This window comes from Peromyscus leucopus, chromosome 7 (genome assembly GCF_004664715.2).
Source record: "Peromyscus leucopus breed LL Stock chromosome 7, UCI_PerLeu_2.1, whole genome shotgun sequence".
Classification (NCBI taxonomy): Eukaryota; Metazoa; Chordata; class Mammalia; order Rodentia; family Cricetidae; genus Peromyscus; species Peromyscus leucopus.
Genome location: NC_051069.1, coordinates 17,377,039 through 17,404,136, shown reverse-complemented (window position 1 = coordinate 17,404,136; position 27,098 = coordinate 17,377,039). Strand labels below are relative to the sequence as shown.

The window sequence follows — 27,098 nt, the reverse complement described above, 5'->3', positions numbered from 1 at the left end:
TAACACAGTAAAAATGGCAATCTTACCCAAAGCAATCTATAGACTCAATGCAATCTCTATCAAAATCCCAACACAATTCTTCACAGACCTGGAAATAACAATACTTGACTTCATATGGAAAAACAAAAAAACCAGGATAGCTAAAACAACCCTGTACAATAAAGCCACCTCTGGAGGCATCACCATCCCTGACCTCAAGCTCTACTATAGAGCTATAGTAATAAAAACATCTTGGTATTGGCATAAAAACTGACATGTAGACCAATGGAATCAAATTGATGATCCTGATATTAACCCACACACCTATGAATACCTGATTTTTGACAAAGAAGCCAAAACTATACAATGGAAAAAAGAAAGCATTGTCAACAAATGGTGTTAGCATAACTGGATATCAACATGTAGAAAATTGCAAATAGATCCATATCTATCACCATGCACAAAAGTCAAGTCCAAGTGGATCAAAGACCTCAATATAAAACCAGTTACACTGAACCTGATAGAAGACAAAGTAGGAAGTACTCTTGAAAGCACTGGCACCAGAGACCACTTCCTAAATATAACACCAGCAGCACAGACACTGAGAGCAATAATGAAACTGAGAAGCTTCTGTAAGGCAAAGGACACAGTAAATAAGACAAATTGACAGCCTACAGAAATGGGAAAAGATCTTCACCAGCCCTATATCTGATAGAGAGCTGATCTCCAAAATATATAAAGAACTCAAGAAACTAGACATCAAAACATCAAATAATCCAATTAAAAAATGCGCTACAGAGCTAAACAGAGAATTCTCAAAAGAAGAATCCCAATGGCCAAAAGACATTTAAGGAATTGCTCAACATCCTTAGTCATCAGGGAAATGCAAATCAAAACGACTCTGAGATACCATCTTACTACACCTGTCAGAATGGCTAAGATCAAAAACACTGATAACAGCTTATGTTGAAGAGGATGTGGAGTGAGGGGAATACTCCTCCACTGTTGATAGGGGTGCAAACTTGTACAGCCACTTTGGAAATTAGTATGGTGACTTCTCAGAAAATTGGGAATCAATCTTCCTTAAGACCCAGCTATACCACTTTTGGGCATATACCCAAAGAATGCTCAATCATACCACAAGGACACATGCTCAACTATGTTCACAGCAGCATTAGTTGTCATAGCCAGAACCTGGAAATAACTTAGATGTCCCTTAACTGAAGAATGGATTAAGAAAACATGGTACATACACAAAATGGAGTACTACTCAGCAATAAAAAAAACAATAACATCATGAAATTTGCAGGTAAATGAATGGAACTAAAAAATACCATCCTGAGTGAAGTAACCCAGACTCAGAAAGACAAACATGGTATGTACTCACTCATAAGTGGATACTAGATGTAAAGCAAAGGATAACCAGACTACAATCCACAGCTCCAGAGAAGCAAGCTAACAAGGAAAACTCAGAGGGACTCATGGATTGCCCTGGGAAGGGGAAACAGATAAGATCTCCACGAGTAGACTGGGGATGAGGGGGGCCAATGGAGGATAGGGGATGGAGGATGAGAACATAAGGGAACAGGACGGTCGAGCTGGAACAGGGACAGAGTGGGAGAGCAATGAAAGAGATACCATGAGAGAGCGAGACATCATGGGGATAAGGAGAAACTGGATGCTAGGGAAGTTCCCAGGAATGCACAAGGATGACCTCAGGTTAGACTACTAGCAATAGTGGGGAGGGTGCCTGATCTGGCCTACCCCAGTAATCAGATCAGTGAATATCCTGTCATCATAGAGCCTTTCTCCAGTAACTGATGGAAGCAGATGCAGAGATCCACGGCCAAACACCAGGAGTCCAGTCGAAGAGAGAGAAGAGGGATTCTATGAGCAAGGGGCATCAAGATCATGATGGGGAAACCTACCGAGACAAACAAACTTAACTAGTGGCAATTCATGAACTCTGGACCAATAGCTGTGGAGCCTCCATGAGACTGGACTAGACCCTCTGCATAGGCGAGACAGTTATGTAGCTTGATCTACTTAAGGGGATCCCTGGCAGTAGGATCAGAATCCATCCCTCAGGCATTAGTGGGCTTTTTGGAGCACATTGCCTATGGTGGGACACCTTACACAGCCTTGGTCCAGGGTGAGGGGCTTAGACCTGCCTCAACTGACTGTATCAGGCTCTACTAACTCCCCACAGGAGGCCTTTCCTTGGAGGAGGTGGGAATGGGGGTCAGGAAGACTGGGGAGTGGGAGGAAGGAGGGGAAGAGATCTGTGGTTGGTATGTAAAATGAATAGAAAATTTCTTAATAAAAAAAAAACTAATTTGAGATTTCATTTTACCCCAGTCAGAATGGCCATGATCAAATGAACAATTGACAATATATGCTGCTGTGACCTGGGAAAAATGGGAATACTTAAATGCTGTTGGTAGGAATGTAAACTGGTATGACAATTCTGGAAACCAGTGTGGAAGTTCCTCACAAAACTGAAAATAGACCCACCACATGAAGCTATGCCACTCTTGAGTATATACCCCAAGGACTCTATATATCACAGAGCTACTTCTTCCATGTTCATTGCTGCTTTATTCTCAAGATCTAAGAAATGGAAACAGCCTAGACATCCATCAACTGATTAATGGTGTCTTAGTTAGGGTTTGTATTTCTGTAAAGAGACACCATGACCACAGCAACTTTTGTAAAGGAAAACATTTAATTGGGTAGCTTATAGCTTTAGAGGTTTAGTCCATTATCATCATCACAGGACATGGTGGTGTGCAGGCCAACATGGTGCTGGTGAAGGAGCTGAGAGTTCTACAGCTTGTGATATAGCAATAGGAAGTGAACTGAGATGCTAAGCAAGGCTTGAGCATATATGAGACCTTAAAGCCCACTTCCACAGTGACACACTTCCTCCAACAAGGCCATACCCACTCCACCAAAGCCACAACTCCTGATAGTGCCACTCCCTATGAGCTTATAGGGACCAATTGCATTCAAACTACCACAAATGGGTACTGCAAGTATGGTACATTTACATGATGTAGTATTATTCTGCTTCTAAGAAAAACCAAATTATGAAATCCCTAGCTTCATATTCTTAATTAGGAAATCTTTAGAGGGTACCGAGGGGAGAGAGATGAAGAATGGTTCAGAAGTTGAGAAAGTTTCCTGCTCTTACAGAGAAAAGAAGTTTAATTTCCAGTGCCCATAATGAGCAGCTCACAATCAACTGTTACCCCAGCTCCAGGAGATCCAATTCTTTTTCCTGCTTTCGTGGGTACTTGCACACATGTGTATATACACACATGCATACACAATTCATATAAATAAAAAACAAATTCTTTAAAAAAAAGAAATGCTATTATTAGGAAGCTACCCAGCAATGACTATGGACAAAGCAAGGCTATGGAGTCGCTAAGTGAAGTGACTGAACTGTACAGAGTAGTAAGAAGAAAGGAGCAGGGCGAGGTTCATGTAAGCACATAGAACTCAGGCTGCTGGACAGGGATGCATCAGGCTGTCAGTCAGTCAGTCAGTCAGTCAGTCAGTCAGTCAGTCAGTCAGTCAGAGGATTCCAGAGTTCAAAATGGTGACTATTTCCAGACAATGGTTTAAGTCTGCTGCTTATCACTGAGGAAAATTAAATAATGTAGGGTAGTCTAACGTGCCAGCTCTCCTGGTCAACGCCATACAGCATCACAGGAAGCCGAAAATGGGGAAAGAATGAGCTGAGATGACAGAAGGTTCATGGAGATGAGTAGTAAGATTTAATCCGGGGTGGAAAGGGAAATCTGGGCAGTCTGAGAACAAGTGGGCTGCCAAGGCACTACGGACAGTTCAGGGCCACAGGAGGAGTGTGTGCGGAAGGGTAGCTGGGAAGAAAATGAGAAAGTATTTTTACGTTTACACACTGACCCATTTCCAGCAGCATGCTCTGACTCTCCAGTGAAAGCTACAGTGCCTGAAGAAGCTGTACACTCAGCTTTAACACTCTAGTTCTGGGATGTGTCTGAGAAGATGGCAGAGTTATGATCTTGAGTTTGTGCTCAGACAAGCAAATCTAGAATCACTACTAGATGCCCATGGCTCCTGATGCTGACTTCTATCTGTGGGCAATGTGAAGCTGCAAACTCAGATCTATTGCAATAAAACAAGTTCTCATCCTGGCACTGTGGTCAAGTGTTGCTGCCAGCTGTGGGCACTGGACTAGACTCTCAGGGTTCCAGTACTCTTTTCCAATGGGACACACTACTTCTCACATAAGTCTTTTTTAGGAACTATGGAAACTCTCTTCTGCTCTATTAAGGAGCAACACAAATAAGCATAAGAACATGTTCTTTGCCTGTGGCAAAAGCAGCTTTTGAGAAATGGCATTTAATTTAGGTTGCTAGTCTAAGACCTCAGGGTCATGTGCCTTGAAGCTCACCAGAAAACTAATAAAAACAAAATTTAAAAATCTCAAGATAAATTCATGATGGGCAACATGAATTATTAATGATTATCAAAGCACTGAACCACAGAATCAAATGCCATTTCACTTTTTAATCTTGAGTACTTTTTCCATGTCTCAGTCCTTTTCTCCTCCCTTTCTTGCCAATCAACACATAAGTGATTCTCATCTCTCATTCCCAGTAAGACTATGTAAGTAAGTCCATTTTGATGAGAAATGCCTCAAGATCAGAGAAACCTTTATGCCTGCTGCACCTGTCTGATGTGGCACTTTCTATCTCACAGGAAAATACTGACTTTAAAGGCTACACCTTCCCTTCATTCACCTCTGCTTTGTCAGTAGAGCAAAGGAACTCACGTTAATTGTGTCAAGAAGTTTGTATTCTCTGCAAGTATGTCGTGCAAACATGTAATTTAAATGAGGTAAGACACTACTTAAGATACTTTCACCTACAAGTTATAAAACACTTTACACAGCTTGCAGAGTTCTTACATTCTACCCAAACAGGGAAGGAGCTACAATGTGAACAAGGCACTAGCTGGGGTACACACCTCCTAGATCTGTGGGACTCAGAAGCCAATGTGTGAACGGTTTTCTGTTTTCGTTTCTAATCTTACCAAAATATAAACTCTTGTGTTTTTTTATCCCTCTTGGCATCCAAAGGACAAATGGAACTTTCTGTTTATTTTACTAACTAAGAGTAACATTTTCTCAAGAGGTGTAGATAAAATTTTATCAAAAATTCATTTAAATTCCAAAGAATTTAAGAATCTCCACAAATTGCCTAGAAATTGTATATGTTATAACTGTGAAAAGTAACTTCTGAAATAATATTTTCTGATACTATACCTCAAATGGACAGAGACTAAAGTATGACTTGACCAAATGCTACATAGACCTTTATGACAAAGGACAGTCTGCCATTAGTGACTGAGGTGCACTTTAGTTCCCAGCAATCTGGCTGAGACTCCAGACTCTGGCAGCCTTGGCCTCAGAATGCTCTTCCTGAGTCTGGGGATTTCTGTAGATTTCCAGTCTCAAGCCCAGGCTATGGACCTACCTCTTTCACACACAGCACAGAAGGTTAGCTTTCTTTTACCCCTATTCCAAGACTTCATCAGTTCTTCTTTGTTTAAGAATAGAATTGATCACACACTAAAATGATTTCCTTATAAGGCTTCCTAGGCTCAACTTGAATTCTGTAAATGAAGTCAAGCACCCCTGTTTTTCTCCTTAATGTGATGTGTAAAGCTCTTGCTAGTCAAGCCTAAGTATACTTATAATTTTCTTGTGGTTCCTCCATATGGAATCCATAGGGCAGAAATTACTTACAAATGAAATGTGAAAGACAGATTAAGAAACCATACTTACTTAGGAGGAATTCGTGAAACCGTGTTCATGTTTGAGGCTGGGGCCACTACTTGAAGGATTTGTTCAAGGGCTGTTAATCCACCAGCAACTTGAAATGCAATCTGATCTGCCACATTCTAGACAGAAATACAAACAGAAGTTAGCCCAGTATCCTAGGCATAAAATTCTAAGCAAATGAAATATTTAGTGTGCAGTTGAATGATTTCTCAGTGCACAGAAATGAGGCAAACAGTGGTGGACATAAGACATGGCCACCCTGAGTTATGAAGTTTCAAAGTTTGATGAATGGGACACACACTAACCATACCATCAGAAATGACGCTCATTACAGTTGGTGCCCCAAAGGGAAGGCAAAGGTTGCATGAGAATAAGTGACCAACCCTATTTTGGGGAGAAGGCCAGGACTGGCTTCTCCGGGCCACTTACAGTGTGAGACAGACAGAAGGAAGTAAGGGACTGTCAGGACAGCAGCAGGGAGCTGGCAAAGCAAAGCAAAGGGAATGGCTGTTCTGGAACTCCTGCAGAACAAGAGCAGCTGACTTCCGCGATGGTTTGCTCCACTAGACTGTTCTTCAGTAATACCAGACAACCTAACACTTGTGCTGTACACAGTCTTCTCTTCTCTTTAGCTGCTTTAGAGAGGGCATTAAGTAGGCATTTCAGAACTCAATCTATGACGATTCCTATATAATTTCTAAATTATACATAACTTTTCTGTGAAGGAACTTCTCTAAGCTCTTTGCATTCTTCTGGAATGAGGAAGGAAAGAGCAATTCTCTGTTACACTATTTTAGTTTTAAGTACCATGTATGTAAAAAAAATAGCACAGCAACATGTTCTGGCTCAAAGCTGCCCCATTTACATGTTATAGTATTTTAGTATAGTATAGTATAGTATAGTATAGTATAGTATAGTATAGTATAGTATACACAGAAGCTTTGTATTTGATGTGGTTCCATTTCAACAATACTCTTTTACATATCTGGCACAGAAGATGGATTAGGCATATGCTGAGGAGTGGAAGGAACTTCTGGGTGACGACTGTGCACAGGATCAGTTTCATTAGCTGTAGGCAAATAGTATCCTAAAATGTTTTAATCAGTCTGAGTGCACACCTAGGTACACTGCTCATTTCAGTTAGTTGAGATTCTTACATAAGTTTGGTTCTATCAGTCTCTCTAACTTCAGTCCTCTCAACAGTATGTGCTGATATTTTGTGAGGTTTGTATTTATCTTTTCTTGGTAACCAGGAAGTGAGTATCTTATGTTTGTTGGTTATTTATGGCTTGATATTTTCAACTTTTTTATAATTGGGTGAAAGCTGAGATCGTAAGTAGACAGTATTCAATTAAATCTGACAAATGCTTATCAAGACACAATTATTTCTATATCCCAATTAAGTTTCCTCATTTCTCTTTTGCAGCCCAACCCTCTTTCATGTAATAGTACAATAAATTAGATCTACCTATTATAGAATTTCATACAAACGGAACCATATGCTGTGTATGCATACTACTTCGTAGTTAGCATTTCTCTATGGTAATTACCAGTTCTAGGCCTATGGTACCGTGGGACAGGTGACATCAATTGAAGATGGTGAAGGGGCTCTGCATCAACAAGTACACACAGACACACACACACACACACACACACACACACACACACACACACACACACACACCTTTAATCCCATCATAGATCTCTGTGAGTTCGAGGCCAGTCTGGTCTACATAGCAAGTTCCAGGACAGCCAGGACTACATAGAGAGACCTTGTCTAAAAACAAAATCTTTTGTATTATACTCAAATTACAAACACAATATTTAAAAATATGCAACTATATAAACAAGCGAAAACACCTGTAAAGCACAGCAATGAACTGAGGGCAAAGATCCAATTTTTAACACATCTGAAAACATTTGCTCTTTAAACTCCTTTCTTTTCCTCCATTCCCACACCTCTTCGGCCTCCAGGCTCTGATACTCTGACTTCTGTTTTGCCTCTTGACTGCTGCCCATCTGTCCATGCCTACTGTTTCTATATTCAGTTTAGAGTCTCATATTCTTTTGCTTGAGGGAGGAAAGAGGAGCATGGATGAACACTACAGAAGCGGCAGACTGAGTAAAAGCAGGCCAGTTTAATGTATACAACTATGGGGAAAAAAAAACCAACAACACCCAACCAACATGGCTGTGACCTCCTAAAGATCTTAGCCACTGACTCTAATGGACATTCAGCAGGACAAAAATCAGTAACTTCAGGAAAGATGAAAGCCATTCAAAACTATTTTTTCTTACTAATATACTACTCAAAATAGAAATTTTATCATTTTAGGAAAATAAAGAAAAAGGCAAAATCAACTGTAAAATTTAAAAAACGTTCAGTTTCTCCAGGAATCACGGGGATGTACCCTTTTGAATTAGATATGCAGTAAGCAGTCTCTGTCTCTTCCATTGAGCACAGCCAGATGATGGACACTTTGCTCACCATCCTCCTAGCCTCTTTCATGTCCTGCCATCAACTCCTAACTATTTCATCTGCTCTCTCGCACCCTAGTTATTGACTCATCTTTCAGTCCTAGTTCTGGAGAGAAGGGCAATGGTAGGTATTTGTTGGTTGAGTAGCTCAACTAAAGATTTATCTTAGACAATAAAAACATCCTATAACATATGACAGACTAACTCAATACAGAGGCCTGTCAGTATAACAAGGAAGACCATCCCCCAATGGAACCCACTCCCTGACAAAGCAAGATGAATAGCTCTTTCCCATCTCTAAACATTAAAGACAGACAGAATAACCCTATAATATCTGAGATTATTTTGTTGTTGTTTTGGCTTCTTGAGACAAAGTCTGACAATGCATGCAGAGCTGGCTGGCCTGGGACTTGCTATATAGACCAGGCTGGCTTCAAATCCATCAACCTCTGCCTGGAATGAAAGGCATGAGCCACCACACCTGGCTTGAGATTACTTCTTTACTTCATGGGTACTAAAAAAGGGAATCAAGGTAGCTCAATGATGAATCATTTCAAATGCTGAAATTAAGAGGATAAAAAAGAAACTTTTCTAACATGTGACATTAAATATATAAATGAAAAAATGAAATCCCTTTCACACAATAATCCAGACAGATGTGACAGCAGTAGATGGCCTTCCTTCCGTCTCTTTCCAAGTCTTGTCACAGTGGCTTCTTGTGCCTATCACTTGGCACTTGCTGCACTCTTCACATTTGGGTACCTCACTGCTCCTGTCGAGGAGCACCCTCACAAATACTGTCTCACACCTGTTCCTGTTCTCAGGGCACACAGACAGTAACTACACTAAAATCGCTTGACACAATTGTTCTGTCCATCAGAACTGCTGCCTCCTGGCCTTCATGTTCACATGCCATTTTCAATCCTGTAAGACCCAGACCAAAAACTACTTCTTCCAGTGAGACTTTCTGATCCCTTCAACTAAAGTAAAAATCCTCTATACATTTAACTCTGGTTTTGTGGCTCTTATCATTTTGTATTTTACTCAAAGATATTTGTGTCTATGTATTATATGATAAGCTTAAACACTCTGGCCTCTGTGTTCCCAACCAGAGTCAAGCATAGGATGTATATAACAGACTTAGCAAGGAAAGATTACTCCTCAGTTGAAAACACTTTATTCTAGAAGGTAACTAAGTGTATCTTCTCCCTTTACCTCCTTTGCAAATACTCTGCATCTAGAATGTAAAGCTGGAAAATAATTTTATAAAGAGCTTTTTAAAAAGTTTTATAATTATGATTTGATTAAGAAAAAAGTACCTCTAGGGATGGAATGCACGGCTCCCCTTTCTATATCTGGCCTAACATCTTAATAGCTCTGCCTTCCCCTGCTCTCTCCCACCATGGACTGACAACTGACTAATAGGATTAGTAGCTTCATTCTAATAACCTAGCTTAGTTAAAGGGCAGACAAAAAAAATGACAGCCTCAATCTGAAATACATAGCCTGAGAGCCCATCCAATTATTAAGTAGAGTAACTGTTATTAGCTCTCCCAATCAAAGGAGAGGCATCTGTTAATCTCTGGTGACCTGCAAAGGCTGCTGGCCTTTGTACTTGACTCCTCTGTACACAGTAATTAAGTTCTTTGTGATCACTGAAGAAGGCCTTCCTAGCTTTTAGAGAAGCGGCAGATGGGGAAACTGTTCACGCGTTCATTAGCAGGACAGCATAGGTGTTTGTTCTGTGCATCTGTGGCACCCTAAGACTCATTTAGAGATAGTTCTGAGACATGTATAAATGTGGAACTCAGTAGTCCAATTTATAGACACGGGATCCTGGAAATGAAACTTATGATTGTTCTTCTCTGCATGCAAAGCTCTACACACACTTCAGGGGCATCCTTCTCTATTCCTTTACTATTGTCACATGTTAATGCTAGCTTCAAAAGGAGTAAGCAGAAAGAGCTGGTATCCCCCCACCTTTCTTTCCCCTTAAAACTTTCAGCCAGTTCTGCTGGCTTCCCCACATTCCTACAATCTGAGTAGGTGCCAATGCTCAGATTTCTAGCTGTAGGCACCAGCACCAAAAGGACTAAGGTTCTGGGGCAAGGAAATCACAAGACTGAAATTCTAAACTTGTGGGAGTGTGGTACCCAAAAGACTGGAATTTTAAAGCACAGTTTGAACACTTAGGCAACATGGTGAGACTGAGGAAGGTTGGAGAGGCTTTGTCAAGACCAGGGAACAGCTACTTTGTGATGCTAATGAAAATGTGGACCCTTCCTCAGTGGGTGCTGGAATGAGTCATTTCTAACCCATTGGGACTAAGGGTGAAAGGAGCAGGTGGGAGATGGTGGGAAAGTAAAGGAGAATAATAGCAGATATCTGTCAAGGCTTGATTATGCTTGCTCTTTCTTTGAAAGCTGTTGTGTGAAAGATAACTAAAAATTAGTATGGAAGTCATTGCTATCTTCTACAATGAAGTCATTTTTATCTTATTCTCAAGCTCCCCAAAGTGAACAGGCACTGGGTTGGGCCTAGCACTCATACTCTAGAGAGGGACAAATTTAAAAAATAAATGTAATACAAGATAAATGCGATAATTAAAGGATGTGCACAGAGTGGCCTGGATAAATAGGAAACAACTATTTTGGTGAGTTCTTTGGAACTCTACTGGTGTGAATATGGACAATTTTCTAAGTGATCACACTATAGCTTAAAAGACAATGGACCGACTAGGCATGGTGGCACATGCTGTACTCCTAGCACAGGGAGGCGGAGACAGGAGGTTCAGGAGCTTAAGGCCAGCCTGGACTACATAGTGAGTTTAACCTGAGGCCAGCCTAGGTTATATGAAAGCCTGTCTTCAAAACAAAAGAGACCACATACATGCACTGTCAAAACCAAAACACAATGGACTCAAGTCAACCATACAGAAGAGGGTCTTTGTGCAAGTTCTTTTATACTTCCACTTTTACCAGCTTCAGAGTTGTTTACAGGATGTAAAAAGTGTCTTATCATAGCAGTTTCCCTTTTACTTTGTCTTCATATCTCAAAGGTCCTGAATGCTTTAAAGATAGAAAGCAAAACAAATTTTGGACCATATGACCAAGGAAGAGTTTGTTTTGGGCAAGGAGGTAATATTGGCAAGATCTGTAACATGGACAAATTCTTCTAGGTCCGTAGACTCCCATGGGCTACACTTTTAAGCCATGGAGAAGAGTATTCTATAGTATCCCAATTTCTCTCCAACACTTGTATCTCTTTATTGCTCTATTTATATAATTAAATTATAAATTAGATAATACTTGTTATTTAGTTAATTCTAACAGCTGGGATTATATTTATATTGGATCTACTGAAAAGTAGGAGCTCAGTAATTACTGAATCAAATCAATTAAAGCACAGTTCATTTTCTGGCACTCTGATGGAAGAAATTCTCTTGAGAGGAGAGGAGCTCATCAAATCACAATGAGGAAACACCCAAGTTCAGAGTGTGTGTGGGCAATCCAGAAATAGAAGAGTCCCAGGAAAGGGAGGTCTTGTTCTTGGGCCTCCCTGAAGAAGACACACCAGGGAGGAGAGGCCAAGGAGAGAAGGCTAACTGCAGGGCCTACTACCACCTTACTTGACATTTTCCCTTACTCATTTTGCTTTTTTTTTTTTCCATCCTATTTTTAGGAAAAGTCAAGACCCAGATCACCCCATATATCACTAAGGAAAGAAAGAATAATTTTAAGGAGTAAAAACACAGATAAAGTGAAAACAGGAATCCAAATTTTACTTTTCTCAAAGTAGCATTCCGGATGGCTACTATGTATAAGCAAGATGCTAACAGTTTACATGTGCCAGACCGTGTGGCAATTCTCAAGACAGTCTCTTAAGGCAGTGATGAATATCCCAGTTAGACACCCAAGAAAACTAGCTTCAGAGGAATCAATTAACTGCTCACAATTTTCCAGACAGAAACAAACACCAGAAAAATCTAGGTTTATGTGACTCCTGAGTGTGTGTGTGGAGTTTATAGCAAGAGTACTGTAGGAAAATATAGTGTATGTTTGATTTTTGGCACATTTATTACTAAATATTCCAAATCTACAAAGCTTTGGAATTATAATACTATCACAAACTGAAAAACATTTTGTAATAATTCAGATTTATGGAAAGGCTACAAGGATAACATAGTTTCTACAACCTTCATCTAGCTTCATTTTATGTAGGCTGCTTACATATCATGGTACCTTCATCAAAACTCACTGGTACTATACTCAACTGTTCACTAGGGTCTTTGGATTTTCCTGGCTTTCTTACTGATGGCCCTTTTCTGTCCCAGGGTAGAAACTGGAGTACCACATTGTATTTAGCATGATTCTATTTTAACAACTAGGTAATTTTTGAGGAGGGATCCTGAACTCTATTAAATTAGAATCTCTTTGCATTTAAAAAGAAATTCTTGAAATAATCCAGACCCAGAGAATATAAAGAATGTTAGTTTGACCAGACAAATAAATAAAAGAGTATGAAAGAACTAACTAGATTCTCAGGAATGGAAATATGAGTAGTTCTTTCAGCTGATGGTATAGCTCTTGATTGAGTCTGCTGGGAAATGGGGACAGAATGTGTACACAGCAAGCAAGCCTCTGGTGAGGTGGGAAGGAACACAGGCCCCGAGTTAGAAGAGTCTCCAGATGGTCCAAGATGGGCTCTATGTAGCTTCACCTCAACTGTCCTGCAACACTTTGCAAACCAAGCTCCATTTCCTTTCTTTCCTGGAGGTCAGTGAATCTGAGCACATCTCTGTGGGTTCTCATTCTCACTTCAGCAAGATACTGCCTGATGTTACTGATGCATGGTTTTTCTTTTCTTTAGCAGGCGGAAGCAGCTGCGTTAAAAGCCTTGCAATGGAACACAGAGAAAATGAAGCACAGTCAGATTAGAAATGATTCTGCTAACAAGCACGGGGTCTGCTTACTTTAGTCTAAAGGAAATGCAAGAAAGGAAGTAGCTAGTGATAAGCAATGCCAGAGACTTTTTACAGGAATTATCTGAAACCTGCTTTCTAGTTTAGGCCCTCTTCTTTAGCATTAAAAATAGTATATGGGAGACACTGAGAAGGATAAACACCGCAAAATGTTACTTAGGAGACCATCTGATACAAAATGTAAGGTAAGTGGCAAAATGAGGTTTGGGGGACTTCCAGGTACCCAGATTAGCCTATACTTTGCTCATGGATGAAAATGGGTTACCTAAATACTGAATCCCTGTTACCCATTAAAATGTCCCAAACACAATGCTGCTATGTGAAGAACAGTATGATGGATTTTTCTAGAATGCATGTTCTTTTTTCTTGATTTTGCTAAGTGAACATGACCAAATGTTTACAGAAGGGTTAATATTGCCCCACTGAATCCTGACATTCGAGCTGCACTTTGCTGCTACTTGTAGTGAGTGAGAATAAGGCTTTACTAAAGGGGAATGAGATGTTTAAAAGTCTGCTTATTTAAGGCAAACGAAATTCAGAGGCATCATTAAGCCCGAGAACAGAGGTCCATGATAGCTCCCCTTTCTTTATGAAATGCAAATATAAATCTCTTTCCCATTGTAAGCTCATTTGAAAGATAAATTTGATGGCCAATTTATACTTAATGAGGCTTTTAATCTGAGTTGGAAATAGATTTTTGCTTTAAGTCAGATGTAAGTTCACATATCCACAATACAAAGAAAGTTATTTTATGAAACAGAAATACAAAGATGCTAAAAAGCAACTGTGCCTTTACAGGTACTGGGAGCTCACAATGCCATTCTAGCAAGGATGGAGAGGTGGGCATCTGAGAATGCTAAGTAGAAATAATGTACTGCATGGGAGAGGAGAGGAGAATGAGGCACAAACAACATTTAGAGGGGCCAACTTTGTGATAGAGGGGATTGCAAAATAAGTCTTTCCATATCTGCAGGATCATAGACCAATTCTGTCCTCTGGACTGTAATCACCTTGAGGGTAAGAACTGGGTCTTGCTCACAATTCAGGTGTAAGCATAGGAATTAAGAATGTAACTTATGGGATAATTTTGCCAGTCTGAGCTCCATAAAAACATCAAACTAGTTGCTTCTTTTCATTTCTTAGTGTTCTGATTCATAAAATAAGGCTAATTTCCATGTGAAGTGGTCAATGAGGAGGATTAAGTTAATCTGCAAAATGTTTTCAGTGTTTTCTTTTTCAAAAAGTTAAAATTTTCATACAATCTATTTTGATGGTGGTTTTCCTCTTTCCTAACTCCTCCAGAACACCACTACCTTCTTACCCAAGCAACTGCATGTTTTTTCTCCCCAAAATAAAAAACAGCCAAACAAACAAAACAAAACCCAGCCTTCCCCCAAACAAGCAAAAACCTCTAAAAGACAAAAAATAACAAACTAAACCAACCAAGAACAACAAAACAACAACAACAAAAAAAAAACCCACATATATACACTCACAAAAATGTGGACTCTGTTGTGTGATATTTGTACACTGTGTGAAGACATATTACTGTGACTGGTTTACTAGAGAGCTGAATGGCCAACAGTGAGGCAAGAAGTATAGGCAGGCCTTCTGTGCAGAGAGAAAGGAAGTAGCAGATGAATCTAGGTGTGCTTCAGATATCAATGAGACATGGAGGGAGTCTGACATACAGAATGAAAGAAAGGTAAAAAGCCTCGAGGAAAAACGTAGATTAATATAAGTGGCTTAATTTAAGTTATAAAAACTGTGGGACAAGCCTAAGCTAAGGCCAAGCTTTCATAATTAAGTCTCCATGTCGTTATTTGTGAGCTGCCGGCCCAAAGGGCAGTCAAGAGTCTGTGTTGACTAACTACATTTGAGCATTGGCAACTACATTGCCCTGAACATTTTTATTTAGTTTATACATGTGTGACACACTCTTGCATGAGTCTATTTTACCACATGGGTCTTAGAGTTTAAGTTCAGGTTGTCAGGCTTAGTGGCAAGTACAGTTACCTGCTGAGCCATCTCACTGGCCTTTAGCATCTTTTTAAATTTCCATTATACTCCTCTAAGTAAGTACTTAAAGTACTGCCATTAAATGAATATTAGTTCCTACCTGATAAAACTTCTTGAATTTTGTTTCATATTTCATTTCCAATTCATTAAAATGCCCAATGATAAATCAATTAATCAATCTATCAATCTATCTACCTACCTACATACCTACCTATCTTTCAGAAAGGGTTGGCTTCAAAATCTCTCTGCACTTAAGAGCTGAGGACAACCTTGAACTCCTGATCGCCTTACCTCCTGGATAACAAGTTTGTGCCACTGTAACTGTCTTATAACAGTGGACCCCTTCAATGTTACTGAAAGACATACTATGAGATCTTTGTGACACCTTAAAACTGTACTTAAGTGTGGCTCTTTAATAAACATCTGTATTTTATCTAAGACTCCACCTACATATGCTATTAGACTCAGCTTCAAAATTACATACTGGAAGGGGCCTTGTCTTCTCTGACATCTACATTATGTTGAGTCTTCCTAAACACCCATGAGGAATTCTACTTCTTCATAATAGCAGTCCATGGATGCATTTCATCTACTGTCTTATAAATCAAAGTGTGACTTACAGAAGTAAATCTGACTTTCACTCATGTCCTCATATGAATTTATGCAAACTATGTCTTTGAGTTATCTAGGTTTTTATAGAAAATTTCAACCTAACAGCTTGACTTTCCAATTTACCTTGAAATCTCCATCATTCTTCCTATTGCCTCATTCTAAAAGGGCAAGCAAGCAAGATGCTATCGCCTGGGGACTGTGAGGTGGTGCACCTCATACGTCATCTGCAATATGATGACTCTATTCCTTTACCAATAGAGTAAAGAAGGCTAGAAAGACATATATGTAGCAGGAATCTTAAATGGTCTTATTAATAAAAACAAACCCGAAAGCCAGGTATTGGGTTAAAGCTGGAAGATCAGAGAAGCAGAACTAGCCACGGCTTCCTCACCTCGCCAATTCCTCAGCTGATCCTGTTTCCTCAGACTGGAAGCTTCTGAGTCCTCATCCAAATGGATCTCAGCTGAACTGTGCTGGTCAAAGCCTAAAAGCTTAACCAGGCTATAGGTCCTCGTCCTCACACCTTAAATACCTTTCTGCCTCCTGCCATTACTTCCTGGGATTAAAGGCGTGAGTCACCATGCCTGGCTGTTTCCAGTGTGGCCGTGAACTCACGGAGATCCAGGTGAATCTCTGCCTCTGGAATGCCAGGATTAAAGGTGTGAGTGCCACCATTTTCTGGCCTCTATATCTAGTGGCTGTTCTGTTCTCTGACCCAAGATAAGTTTATTAGGGTGCACAATATTTTGGGGGGACATAATACTACCACACATATATTTTACAAAAGACAAATTCTGAGGAGGGCAAGGTCATCTCTGGAACATGTAGTAGCTTACAAAGTTTAAATATGCCTGGATGGCAGCTAAGGTTTAGAAAACAAGTACAAGGTCATGTAGACATCATTCTAGCCCATCCTGAACTGCTTTGATGACTCTGCTTTGGTATAGGTGACAGTGGCCTGCTATAGCTATGGCTGCCCTGTTGAGAGAAAAAAAAAAGGTCCCAATTCCTGTCTGCAAATGTCCATAGAGAATAGTAACATCTATGCTGTGATATCACAGGTACCCTTTCTTGTAAATTCAAATGATGGAGAAAGGTGAGTAAGAGTTACTGTTGGGGGATACAACAACTGGTATAGGATATGAACCAGAAGAAAACTTGCCTTTCCTATGAAAAGTGTATCTTCTGGTTCTTTCTTCCTCCCCTTCCAATTTCACTTCTCCTTTTCCAGTGATATTACCTTACTGAATTGTGACAGCAGTAAATGACAAATGCAACATGCCTACCTTACGTGCAGACCCCAGAGGCCAGTATCCTACTGACAGACATCTCACACGACAGTTGAGGGTCTCACAAGTATCTCTAATGTGACTTTTTACAAAGGAGGCAGTGGGGCTCTCCCTCTCCTGTGACGACCTCTGGTCAGTTCTGTGAGTGACATTCCTCGTTTAGCGCTTACACACCAACTTGGAAACAGTGAGATACCTTTAATGCCAGTTTACCTCTGAATTTTTTGCTGTTTGAAGAGGGATATTATGATTCTGTACCATCAGTTTGTCTTATATATAGAATATGTTTTGTTCATTTTTTAAATAGAGAAATGTTTGACAAATTTCCTTTCTCACTGTACCCAAACCTGGTTAATTTGCTTGTCCATATAACTTTTAGTCAGCCAGTATTTTTTTCCATTTAAATATTCTGGAATTAGTGGCTGCACTGGTTAGTTTTTGTCAACTTGACACACAAACTTCAGTCATTTGGGAAGAGGGAACCTCAAGAGACTGGCAGGTGGGCAAGTCTGTGGTGCGTTTCTAGATTAATAAGTGATGTGAAAGGGGGCAACCCATTGTGGATGGTGCCACCCCTGGGCAGGTGGTTCTGGGGTGTATAAGAAAGCACACTAAGCAAACCATGAGGAGCAAGCCAGTAAGCAGCACTCCTCTGTTGTCTTTCCTTCAGTTCCTGACTCCATGTTCCTGCCCTGCTTTTCCTCAGTAATGAACAGTGGTGACTTGAAAGTGTAAGATGAAATAAGCCCTTTCCTCCACAAGTTGCTTTTTATTAGTGTTTTATCAAGGAACAGAAAACAAAGGAAGAAAGGATCTTAATCTTTTTTAAGTTGGAATATAGTAATCTATTTGGTTATTTTTACATTTTCACCAGTCTGACTCCTATGATGTTTCCAAAGCTACTATTAAAGGTGAGAATCAGAGTATGTGAATCTCCACTTTAAATCACTTTGAATGCTGTTTAGAATTAGTTTGAAATTCTGTCTTGACATACAAGGCCTCCTGTAAAATCTACCTAGCTCTGTGGGGTCATTTTGTCACATTTTCCCATTCATATCACACTACAGCCATCTTAGTAATTTATTTTTATTTTATATGCATTGTTTTTGACTTCACATATGTCTGTGCTGTGGGATGTCATTCTGTATGCTGTGAATATGTGTTGCTCTAACTGGTTGATAAATAAAATGCTGATTGGCCAGTAGCCAGGCAGGAAGTATAGGTGGGGCGAGCAGACAAAGAGAATTCTAGGAAGAGGAAGGGTTGAGTCAGGAGTCACCTGCCAGACACAGAGAAAGCAAGATGACAAGGCAGAACTGAGAAAAGGTACCAAGCCATGTGGGTAAATATAGATAAGAATTATGGGTTAAATTAAGTGTAAGAGCTAGTCAGTAATAAGCCTGAACTAATGGCCTAGCAGTTATCATAAATATAAGCCTCTGTGTGTTTACTTGGGGGATGCAAGTAGGAGAGATTTGTCCTGACTGCCAGCCAGGACACAGGAAAACTACAGACTACATTTGGCTGCCCAATGTGGAGCAAGAGTTTCCACCTCAAACCTGAAAAAGCTTAAAAAAGATGATTCTAAAATGGAGCTAAAAACAGAGTTATGCCTCTCTGGTAAGCCATGAGCTACAGTATGACAGGTTTGCAACAGTGTGTGGGCTTGACCTACAGCATGGTGGGTTCCTGTAGCAGTACACAGAGGTTTCTCCAAGCCACGCAGCATGGTGTGTAGTGGATATAGTTTTTGCTAGTACAGACAAAAATAAAATAAAATAAAATAAAAAAGTTTCTGTGCTACATTCTGCTTTAATGGAGGTATAGACCCACTGCTTCCAATAGTTGGTGGTGTGCATGGCTTCCAGAGATGGCAGTAAATGTACCACCAGTATATTAGGAAGCTGAAATGGGTGGTATCAGCAGCCAAGGCTTCTGCTGCAGTACTAGCCACTGCAGTTTAAAGCAGCAGACTCACAGGAAAACAGATTCAGATGTAATAAACCTCTAAACAGTTTATAATGTGAATCAAAATATACATAGGCTTAGAAGAGAGAGGAAAAGGAATATAGACACTTATATAAAGAAATAGAAAGTTTTAAAAATACAGTCTTTAAAGAGAAAGTAAAACTAATATAAAAAATAAGCCACATAAAGTTGGAAATCACACAGAGAGTCTGGATTATATTGTCTTTAGGATTTTTAACTGCAGAAAGACATTTGATTGTAAAAGCTTCTGAGTTAAATCAATATGTATATTTTAAAGATATCTTGATTTCAAAATTTATGTCTAAGGATACATTGCTTTGGAAAAGAGGTTCTGCTTTTGTTTCCACAGAAGATGAGAACCTATGGATTGCTTCCAGGCTAATATGGTTTGATCAAGGAAGACCCCCTGGGGAGGTCTCCAGATGATCCAACATCCAGAACAGCTTCAGGGCAACTGGCTCAGAGATTATAGTGTCACAGATTATTCCAGTCAGGACTTGATCATAATTCTTAATTTTCTCAGGACCTCCATAAGAATACAGTGCCCTCAATCAGCAGGAAGTAGCCTAGAATACTACGCCCACATTCCCAAAACATGGATTATGGATATTTGTCTTTGTTTAAAGATTGGTTACAAATTGTTACTGGCCATAGTATCTTTCTAAAGAAAAAGGGGGATTATGATATAGGATGAATGGGTAGATTACTGAATCTACTTTTAAAGAGCAACAAATTGTGTAAAATGTTTTAAATTGCTATAGATTTTAGTTTATTGATACAAATTTAAAGTTAATTTTGTTATACTGTATGTATATTTCTACTCTTGTTTAAGGTATTATGTTTGTGCAGCTCATTTGAAATTGTACTGAATAATTAAGAAATACAGATTAATAATTAGTCTTCTATGATAGTCAAACTTACAGTCATGTTAGTTAAGTTTTCTAGGTATACATAGATATAATTCAATTAGGTAGGTAATCTTCAAACACTTCAAAGACCTACAGAATATGGCATTTAAAATGTTTTAAAAACTGACTTTTCTGGACAATGAGACACATCTGTCTGCTCCTGGCAGCATCAATTACTTCAAGGAGAATGATGGGCGTTGAATAAACTCATTATAGAGTTTGCTTTCTTTGTGGCAAAAGTTAGCCACTGGGTAAAAAAAAAATGCCCTTGCGTCGACTGATTGACAATATGTTGTATAAACTGGACATGCAGGACCCATAGGAAGGTGACCACTGAACTTTGCAATGTGAGATGGTCCTTGAGGTTCCTGCTTTGCAGAAGAAACTGCCAGACATTCTACAGGATACAGAGAGAAGCAACCGAGAGACTCTAGGCCTATAGGCAGAGAAACTTTGGGTGACTTTCCAGGTAGCCAGTTGTCTCTGTCATTCTAGAGTTTTAGAAGCTGCTTACAATGTAGTTCCTATTTACTTAGGTAATATTATATCCTTCTGGGGTCATTCTAGATTTTTAGAAGTTGCTTACAGTGTACTTCCTATTTACTTAGGTAATATTATATCCTTCTGGGGTCTTTGATGTAGTTGAAGAATAGATAGTTATAATTTTCCTTGGTTATGATGAAAGACAAATTAGATATAAAACTTTAGACTCATAAATATAGGATAAATAGAATATCTTCTTTAATTTTGCCAAATCTGAATGGACTAGATATTGTAATTGTAATTCCTACTTGATAACTGTTCTATGTGGTGATATTTTATTTGTGTTGAAATGTGGTGATATTTTATTTGTATGTTAATAAATAAAGCTTGCCTAGAGATTGGGGGAAAAGGCCAGCCATTTTAAGTACACAAGAAGTCAGGCAGCACATGCCCTTAATCCCTTAGCAGGCAGGATCTCTGTGTGTTCAAGGCCACACTCGGGAACAGAGCCAAGCATGGTGACACATGCCTTTAATCCTAGTACCAACTATAGAGGCCTGGAGGTCAGTAGAGACAGACAGAAAGTGACAAAGCTGTGTAGGAAGAGGAAGTGAGGTATCTGAGTTAAGAAAGCCAATGAGAGGGAAGAAAAGCAAGGCATATAAAGCCTAGGTAGACAGGAAGTCAGCACATTTGGTAGCTGCAGAGTTGGTGAGGTAAGGTTGGCTGGTGACTTTCCCTATTTCCCTGATCTAAGGCTTTCATCCCTATATCTGGTTCCATGATTTTTATTTAACAAGACCATTTAGAAATTCGACTATAGTTCTAGAATATGTAATTTTACTATGTGAAAGTTAAAACCTGCCTTTTTGATTAGAAAGAAAAGGGCAAGCACTGTGGGACATCTTTGTGAATATGCGTTGCTCTGATTGATTGATAAGTAAAGCTGCTTGGCTTATGGCAAGGCAGCTTAGATGCAGGCAGGAAATCCAGGCAGAGATATGGAGAGAAGAAAGGCAGTGGGAGCCAGGCAATGGTGGTGCATGCCTTTAATCCCAGCACTTGGGAAGCAGAGGCAGGCAGATCTTTGTGAGTTCAAGGCTAGCCTGGTCTACAGAGTGAGTTCCAGGAAAGACGCAAAGCTACACAGAGAAACCCTGTCTCGAAAAAAAAACAAACTAACAAACAAACAAACAAAAATAAAAGGCAGTAGGGAGAGATGCCAGCCACCACTGAAGGAGAAGCAACATGCCAATAGACCGGTCAAGGCACATGGCAAAACATAGATTAATAAAAATGGATTAATTTAAGATATAAGAGCTAGCTAGGAAGATGCCTGTCATAGGCCATACAGTTTGTAAGTAATATAAAACTCTCTGTGTTTAACTGAGTCCCAGTGGCTGCAGGATCAGGTGGGACACAGGAAAACTTACAGCTATATGTCTGTGTGAGGGTGTTGGATCCACTGGAATTGTAGCCATAGACAGCTGTGAGCTGCCATATGAGTGCTGGGAATTGAACCCAGGTCCTCTGGAAGAGCAGTCAGTGCTCTTAACTGCTGAGCCATCTCCCCTGCCCCACCACTACAGTCATTTTAAATGGTGTATAACTCCTTGAATTGACAATACATCCTCTGATCTTCATACACCCATATCACCCTCAAGAAACCTATCTATCTTCCCAGCTAATTCATTTGCTTTCTCTTGCAAAGAGACTCTGTCTCAAAACATGGTGGACAGCATTCCTAAGGAATGATACCCAAGACTGTTATCTGACTTCCAAACTTATGCACAGTCATACACACATGTGCAAATGCACATACAAAAAATTTTTGAAAGTTAGCAATACACATGTATTTCTTGAATACAGAATCCAATGTACATATTTTTATTATATAGGGTTTTTTTTTGCTGTTGTCACTAGATTTAGATTTAAAAATTGTCTTAATTTTTAACTATGTATATGTTTAACTATGTTTGTGCATGTTACTGAAGTATCTGCAGAGGGCAACAGATCACTTCAAGCTGGAGTTTCTGTGGTAAGCCATTGGATGAGGGTGCTGGAAACAGAATACAGGTACTTTGGAAGAACAGCAAGTACTCACTGAGCCATATCTTCAGCCCAGATTTGAACTTCTGAAGTACTAGCTGTATAATCCTTACATATTTGATATGACAAATTGTTAGCTGAACAAGCCTGTCTATATGTCAACTCAAGACAATGAGTTATACAATAAACAGAAAAATACAGTAAGACTAGAGATCAGATACACTTTCCACACTAGCAAAACGACTACCTTAATTATTCTGTGATATATTTCTCTTTTATATATAGTGTCCAACTTTGATAATACAATTAGGTCATTTTCAAGGTCCTTAAGGAATTCTTAGATTTTATAACTCTTTTATATTTTTTACTATTTATTTTTAGCTACTAGAGCAATGGCCCCTACTCAAGCTTTGGTAGCTTTGCTCTTAGGAATAATGTAGAGTTCTCTTCAATCTAGGTATTTGCAGTTCCTCAAGTCTAAAATGCTATCATCTGTCAAAGGAAACTTTTTTGAAAATACATATAACATTACATACACTTTTTTTTTTTTTTTTTTTTTTTTTTTTTTTTGGTTTTTCGAGACAGGGTTTCTCTGTGTAGCTTTGCGCCTTTCCTGGAACTCGCTTTGGAGACCAGGCTGGCCTCGAACTCACAGAGATCCGCCTGCCTCTGCCTCCCGAGTGCTGGGATTAAAGGCGTGTGCCACCACCGCCCGGCCAACATTACATACACTTTACAGGTGTTTTAGTTCAACTGAACAATTTTATTTTCAGTGCATACGATGCAGAGAGGAAATATAGTACATTGGTAAAAGCTAAGACTCTATAAAGTCATATACATCTCAGTGTGACTCCTGGGTCAGCACTATTACAGAACAGCAAGCAAGTTACTTCTCTACATTTTAGTTTCCCTGCATAAGTGAAACTACCGGGAATGGAAAGTCTATCAACCTCATACTGCTGTGGTACTGTATGGGATGACAGTTCTTGCAAAGCAACACTTCAAATGGTGCTGAGAGAAAAGGGCAAGTTGGGGGAACTCTAAGAGCTCAGCCAACATGGGTGATGAACTATGCAAGCCCATTAATAATGGTAGTTAATAAGACAATCAAAGAAGTCCTTAAAATAAAGAACAACAAGCAGGGCAATGGTGAAAAACCAAAAAAGAATCTTTGGAAAACAGGAGAGAGTGAGAGTCCATTTTGTGGGTCAGAATCACAAGAGAGAGTGTAGAAAATTCTCACAGTACATTCAGTAACAGATAATTGGAAAAAAGGGAGAGAAGGGAGGAGAGTACCTGTGTCAGTTGAGTCAGTAAAGGAAAAGGTGGTAAGAGGGAGAGTCCTCTCTGCTCTGCATTCCACTTGAACAGCCATCTTAAAAAGACTCCTGCAGAATCAGTGGAATAGGCCTCTAGAGGTAAATGGCCTTCCCCGTAATGATTACTCTGGGAACCCAGATCATCCTGGGAACTATACTCTGAGATTTGACCCATAAATAACTTATACACAGAAGTGGAAAATATTGAGTTAGAATCATGTGGTATTCTGCTAAATACAAGTCTGGTTTGAGCCAATGGAGTAGACCTCAGAGACAAGTCCCCTTCAAGGGATGCACAGAGTTGGCTCCTTACAAGGAAATGCAGAGAGTAGACCTGGCCTAGGCTTCTGCATCCAGGGGAGGGGGCCTGCATTCAGGTTCTGTACCCTTATCCCCTCCTTCATTTTTATATGTTCCTTATTTAGTATTTGATTTCAACTGAGTAGACCTGTTGTATCCTGTCCTATTTTGTTTCCTCACACCATTTTCTTTGGGATAGGCTTTGATAAAGAACTCACTGGTCTGGAGTGGGCATCGCCCTGCACAGCCCTTGAGTACTGGGGCTATGTAAAACAGTGCTGCCTCTACCTGTTTTCCTGTAACTTTTGGCTGGATTCTCTAATGCCCATCCTTTCTTTTTGATTGTTTCTCCTTCTATTTACTTTCCTCTTTTCAAATTTTCCTCAATAGCTCTAATACAAATCACTAGTTAGTATACTTCCTTTCCATTTTTACCCTTAGTAACTAATATCTTATTGCATATACTAACTTACCCATTGAGATCAGGCTATTCTCTGATCTATAAAAAATATTATTTTTTAGACTGTGTATTTCTCTAAGAGACTCCATTTTACAAGTAGCTTTTGACTTCATTTCTGAGAGTAAAGGGTGACTATAAGCCCCCAGAGGGACCAAAAAAACCACACCATTTTTCAGGCATAATACACACAGCATAGACTGATACTTATTCTTGACAGTAGAAAGAGGGCCTCCATATAAGTTTATTGGAGTTAAAACTTAAACCATAAGGGCATACAAATGCATTAAACTTCTATCATAGAAACTAGGCCGGAGAACTTACTGGACATGGCAGACCAAGTAAAGGATGTAACTCTATCGGCTGGACCCCATAAAGTAATAAACACACAGCACTGCAATGGCATAGCTCCACACTACCCATCACTTGATACTTGTGTGTGTGTGAAGGACCAACAGGCAGAGGACTCCTTGATTGTTGCTGGACCTTCAGCATGGATAGGTCCCATGTTGCTGCTATGGCCTGCTATAAGAATATAACCTTCCACTCCAGCTACTGCTAAAACCACAATACTTGGAGCAATCTTTCTCCTCTCACAGATACCTACTATTAAGATATTGCCTGTGACTCCCCAGTTAACAGATGCTCAGATGCCAGAATCTCTTGCCTGGGGACTGAGTTTATATCTAATAAGGATATTGCTGTCTGCATATCCTGCCCTGCTTCTCATTCCTTTCCCCACTTCCTTCCTAGAAATCAAGAGAACCTGGCTACAGGCTGTGGTTTAAAATCATCCCATCCAAAGATAAAGAGAGATTTGAGTGAGAGAGTCCAACCCCAAATATTAGTCTTGGCAGACAATGGAGCAGTTGATTCTGGCTTCCACAGCATGCTCATACACATATGCATGCACACCCCACACCCATTACCAAGTGTATCATACACACACACACACACACACACACACACACACACACACACACAAAAGTAACAAATCCAACTATATATCAAAAAGGTCATTCACCAATGAACAAAGCTTCATTCTAGGAGTGTGAGGATAGTCCAACATATGCAAATAAATAAATGTAATATGTCACATTAAGGACTCAAGGACAGAAATAACATGGGATCATCTCCCCAGACCTACCTAGGGCCTTTGACAAAGTTCAATGTACCTTTATGATAAAAAAAAAAAAACCATGGGGAAACTAGGACTAGAAGGGGGATCTCACTGCAATAAGGCAGATCCACAGCCCATCATGTTATTCTGGAGGGAAGAAAACTCAGTGCACCCCCACTACACAGGAATAACAAGGGCATCTACATGATCTACTAAATATTCAAAATAGCCATCAAGGTCTCAAAGCAACGAGAAAAAAAACATTAAAAGGATATAAGTGAAAAATGAAGATGTCAAACTATCCCTATTTACATTCAATGTGATTCTGTACATAAAAAATTCTAAGAACTCTACTAGAAGCTCTTTGAACTGATGAAGACTTTCAGTAATGAAAGACATAAAGAAAAGACTCTCATTCACAATAGATTAAAAATATTTAGGAACAGATCTAAACTAGGGTGTAAAAGATTTCTATAATGAAAACTTTAGAACACTGAAGAATAAAATTAAAACACTAGAAAGTGGAAAGATCTGCCATGTTCGTAGATTGTCAGAATTAATAGAGTGAAAATGGATATTACCAAAAGGGTTCTACAAATTCAATGCAATCCACATCAATGCAAAATTCCAATGACATTCTTTGCAGAAATAGAAGATACAATCTTAACATTCACATGGAAGTACAGAGGACCTAGGAGGCACATAAGCAATCCAGAGCAACGGTAGAGCTATTATGATACCTGATTACAAGTTAAAATACAGAGCCACAGTGACAAAAATAGAGTAGCCCTGGCACAGCAGAGACTTGTAAATCAAGGGACTCTATAAAGGATGAAGAAATAAACCTGCATAGCTACAGCCACCAGTTTTTTTTTTTTTGGGGGGGGGTGGTTTGAGAGGTTTCTTAGTATAGCCTTAGCTGTTCTGGAACTCACTCTAGATCAGGCTGGCTTTGAACTCACAGAGATCGACCTGCCTCTGCCTCCTGAGTGCTGGGATTAAAGGTGTGTGCCACCACTGCCACCTGATTTTTTAATGGATTCAAAAACATATATTGAGGAAATGACAGCTTCCTCAATAAATGATTCTGAAAAATCTATCTGCTTCTAAATGGATAAAAAACCCTTAACACAAACTAAAACCAAACTCTTAAACTCTGGAACTGTTAGGGGAAAACAAGGTAGAGGCATGAGCAAAGACTTTATTTTTTTAAAAAAAGACTTTAATATCTTGGGAAATAAAACCATGAACTGAAAGATGGGATTGTATGAGGTGAGAAGGC

At 39.5% G+C, this 27,098-nt stretch overlaps 1 protein-coding gene across 2 annotated transcripts in view; it reads right to left on the bottom strand.

Annotated features, from left to right (window-relative positions):
* The window catches only part of Scaper (S-phase cyclin A associated protein in the ER), a 359,173-nt gene that overhangs the window by 102,001 nt on the left and 230,074 nt on the right, over positions 1-27,098 (bottom strand). For both annotated transcript variants that reach the window (XM_028865018.2, XM_028865019.2), the window contains exon 24: positions 5,816-5,931. In XM_028865018.2, the coding sequence (XP_028720851.1) occupies positions 5,816-5,931 (116 nt within the window). The remainder of the gene's footprint in view (positions 1-5,815; positions 5,932-27,098) is intronic.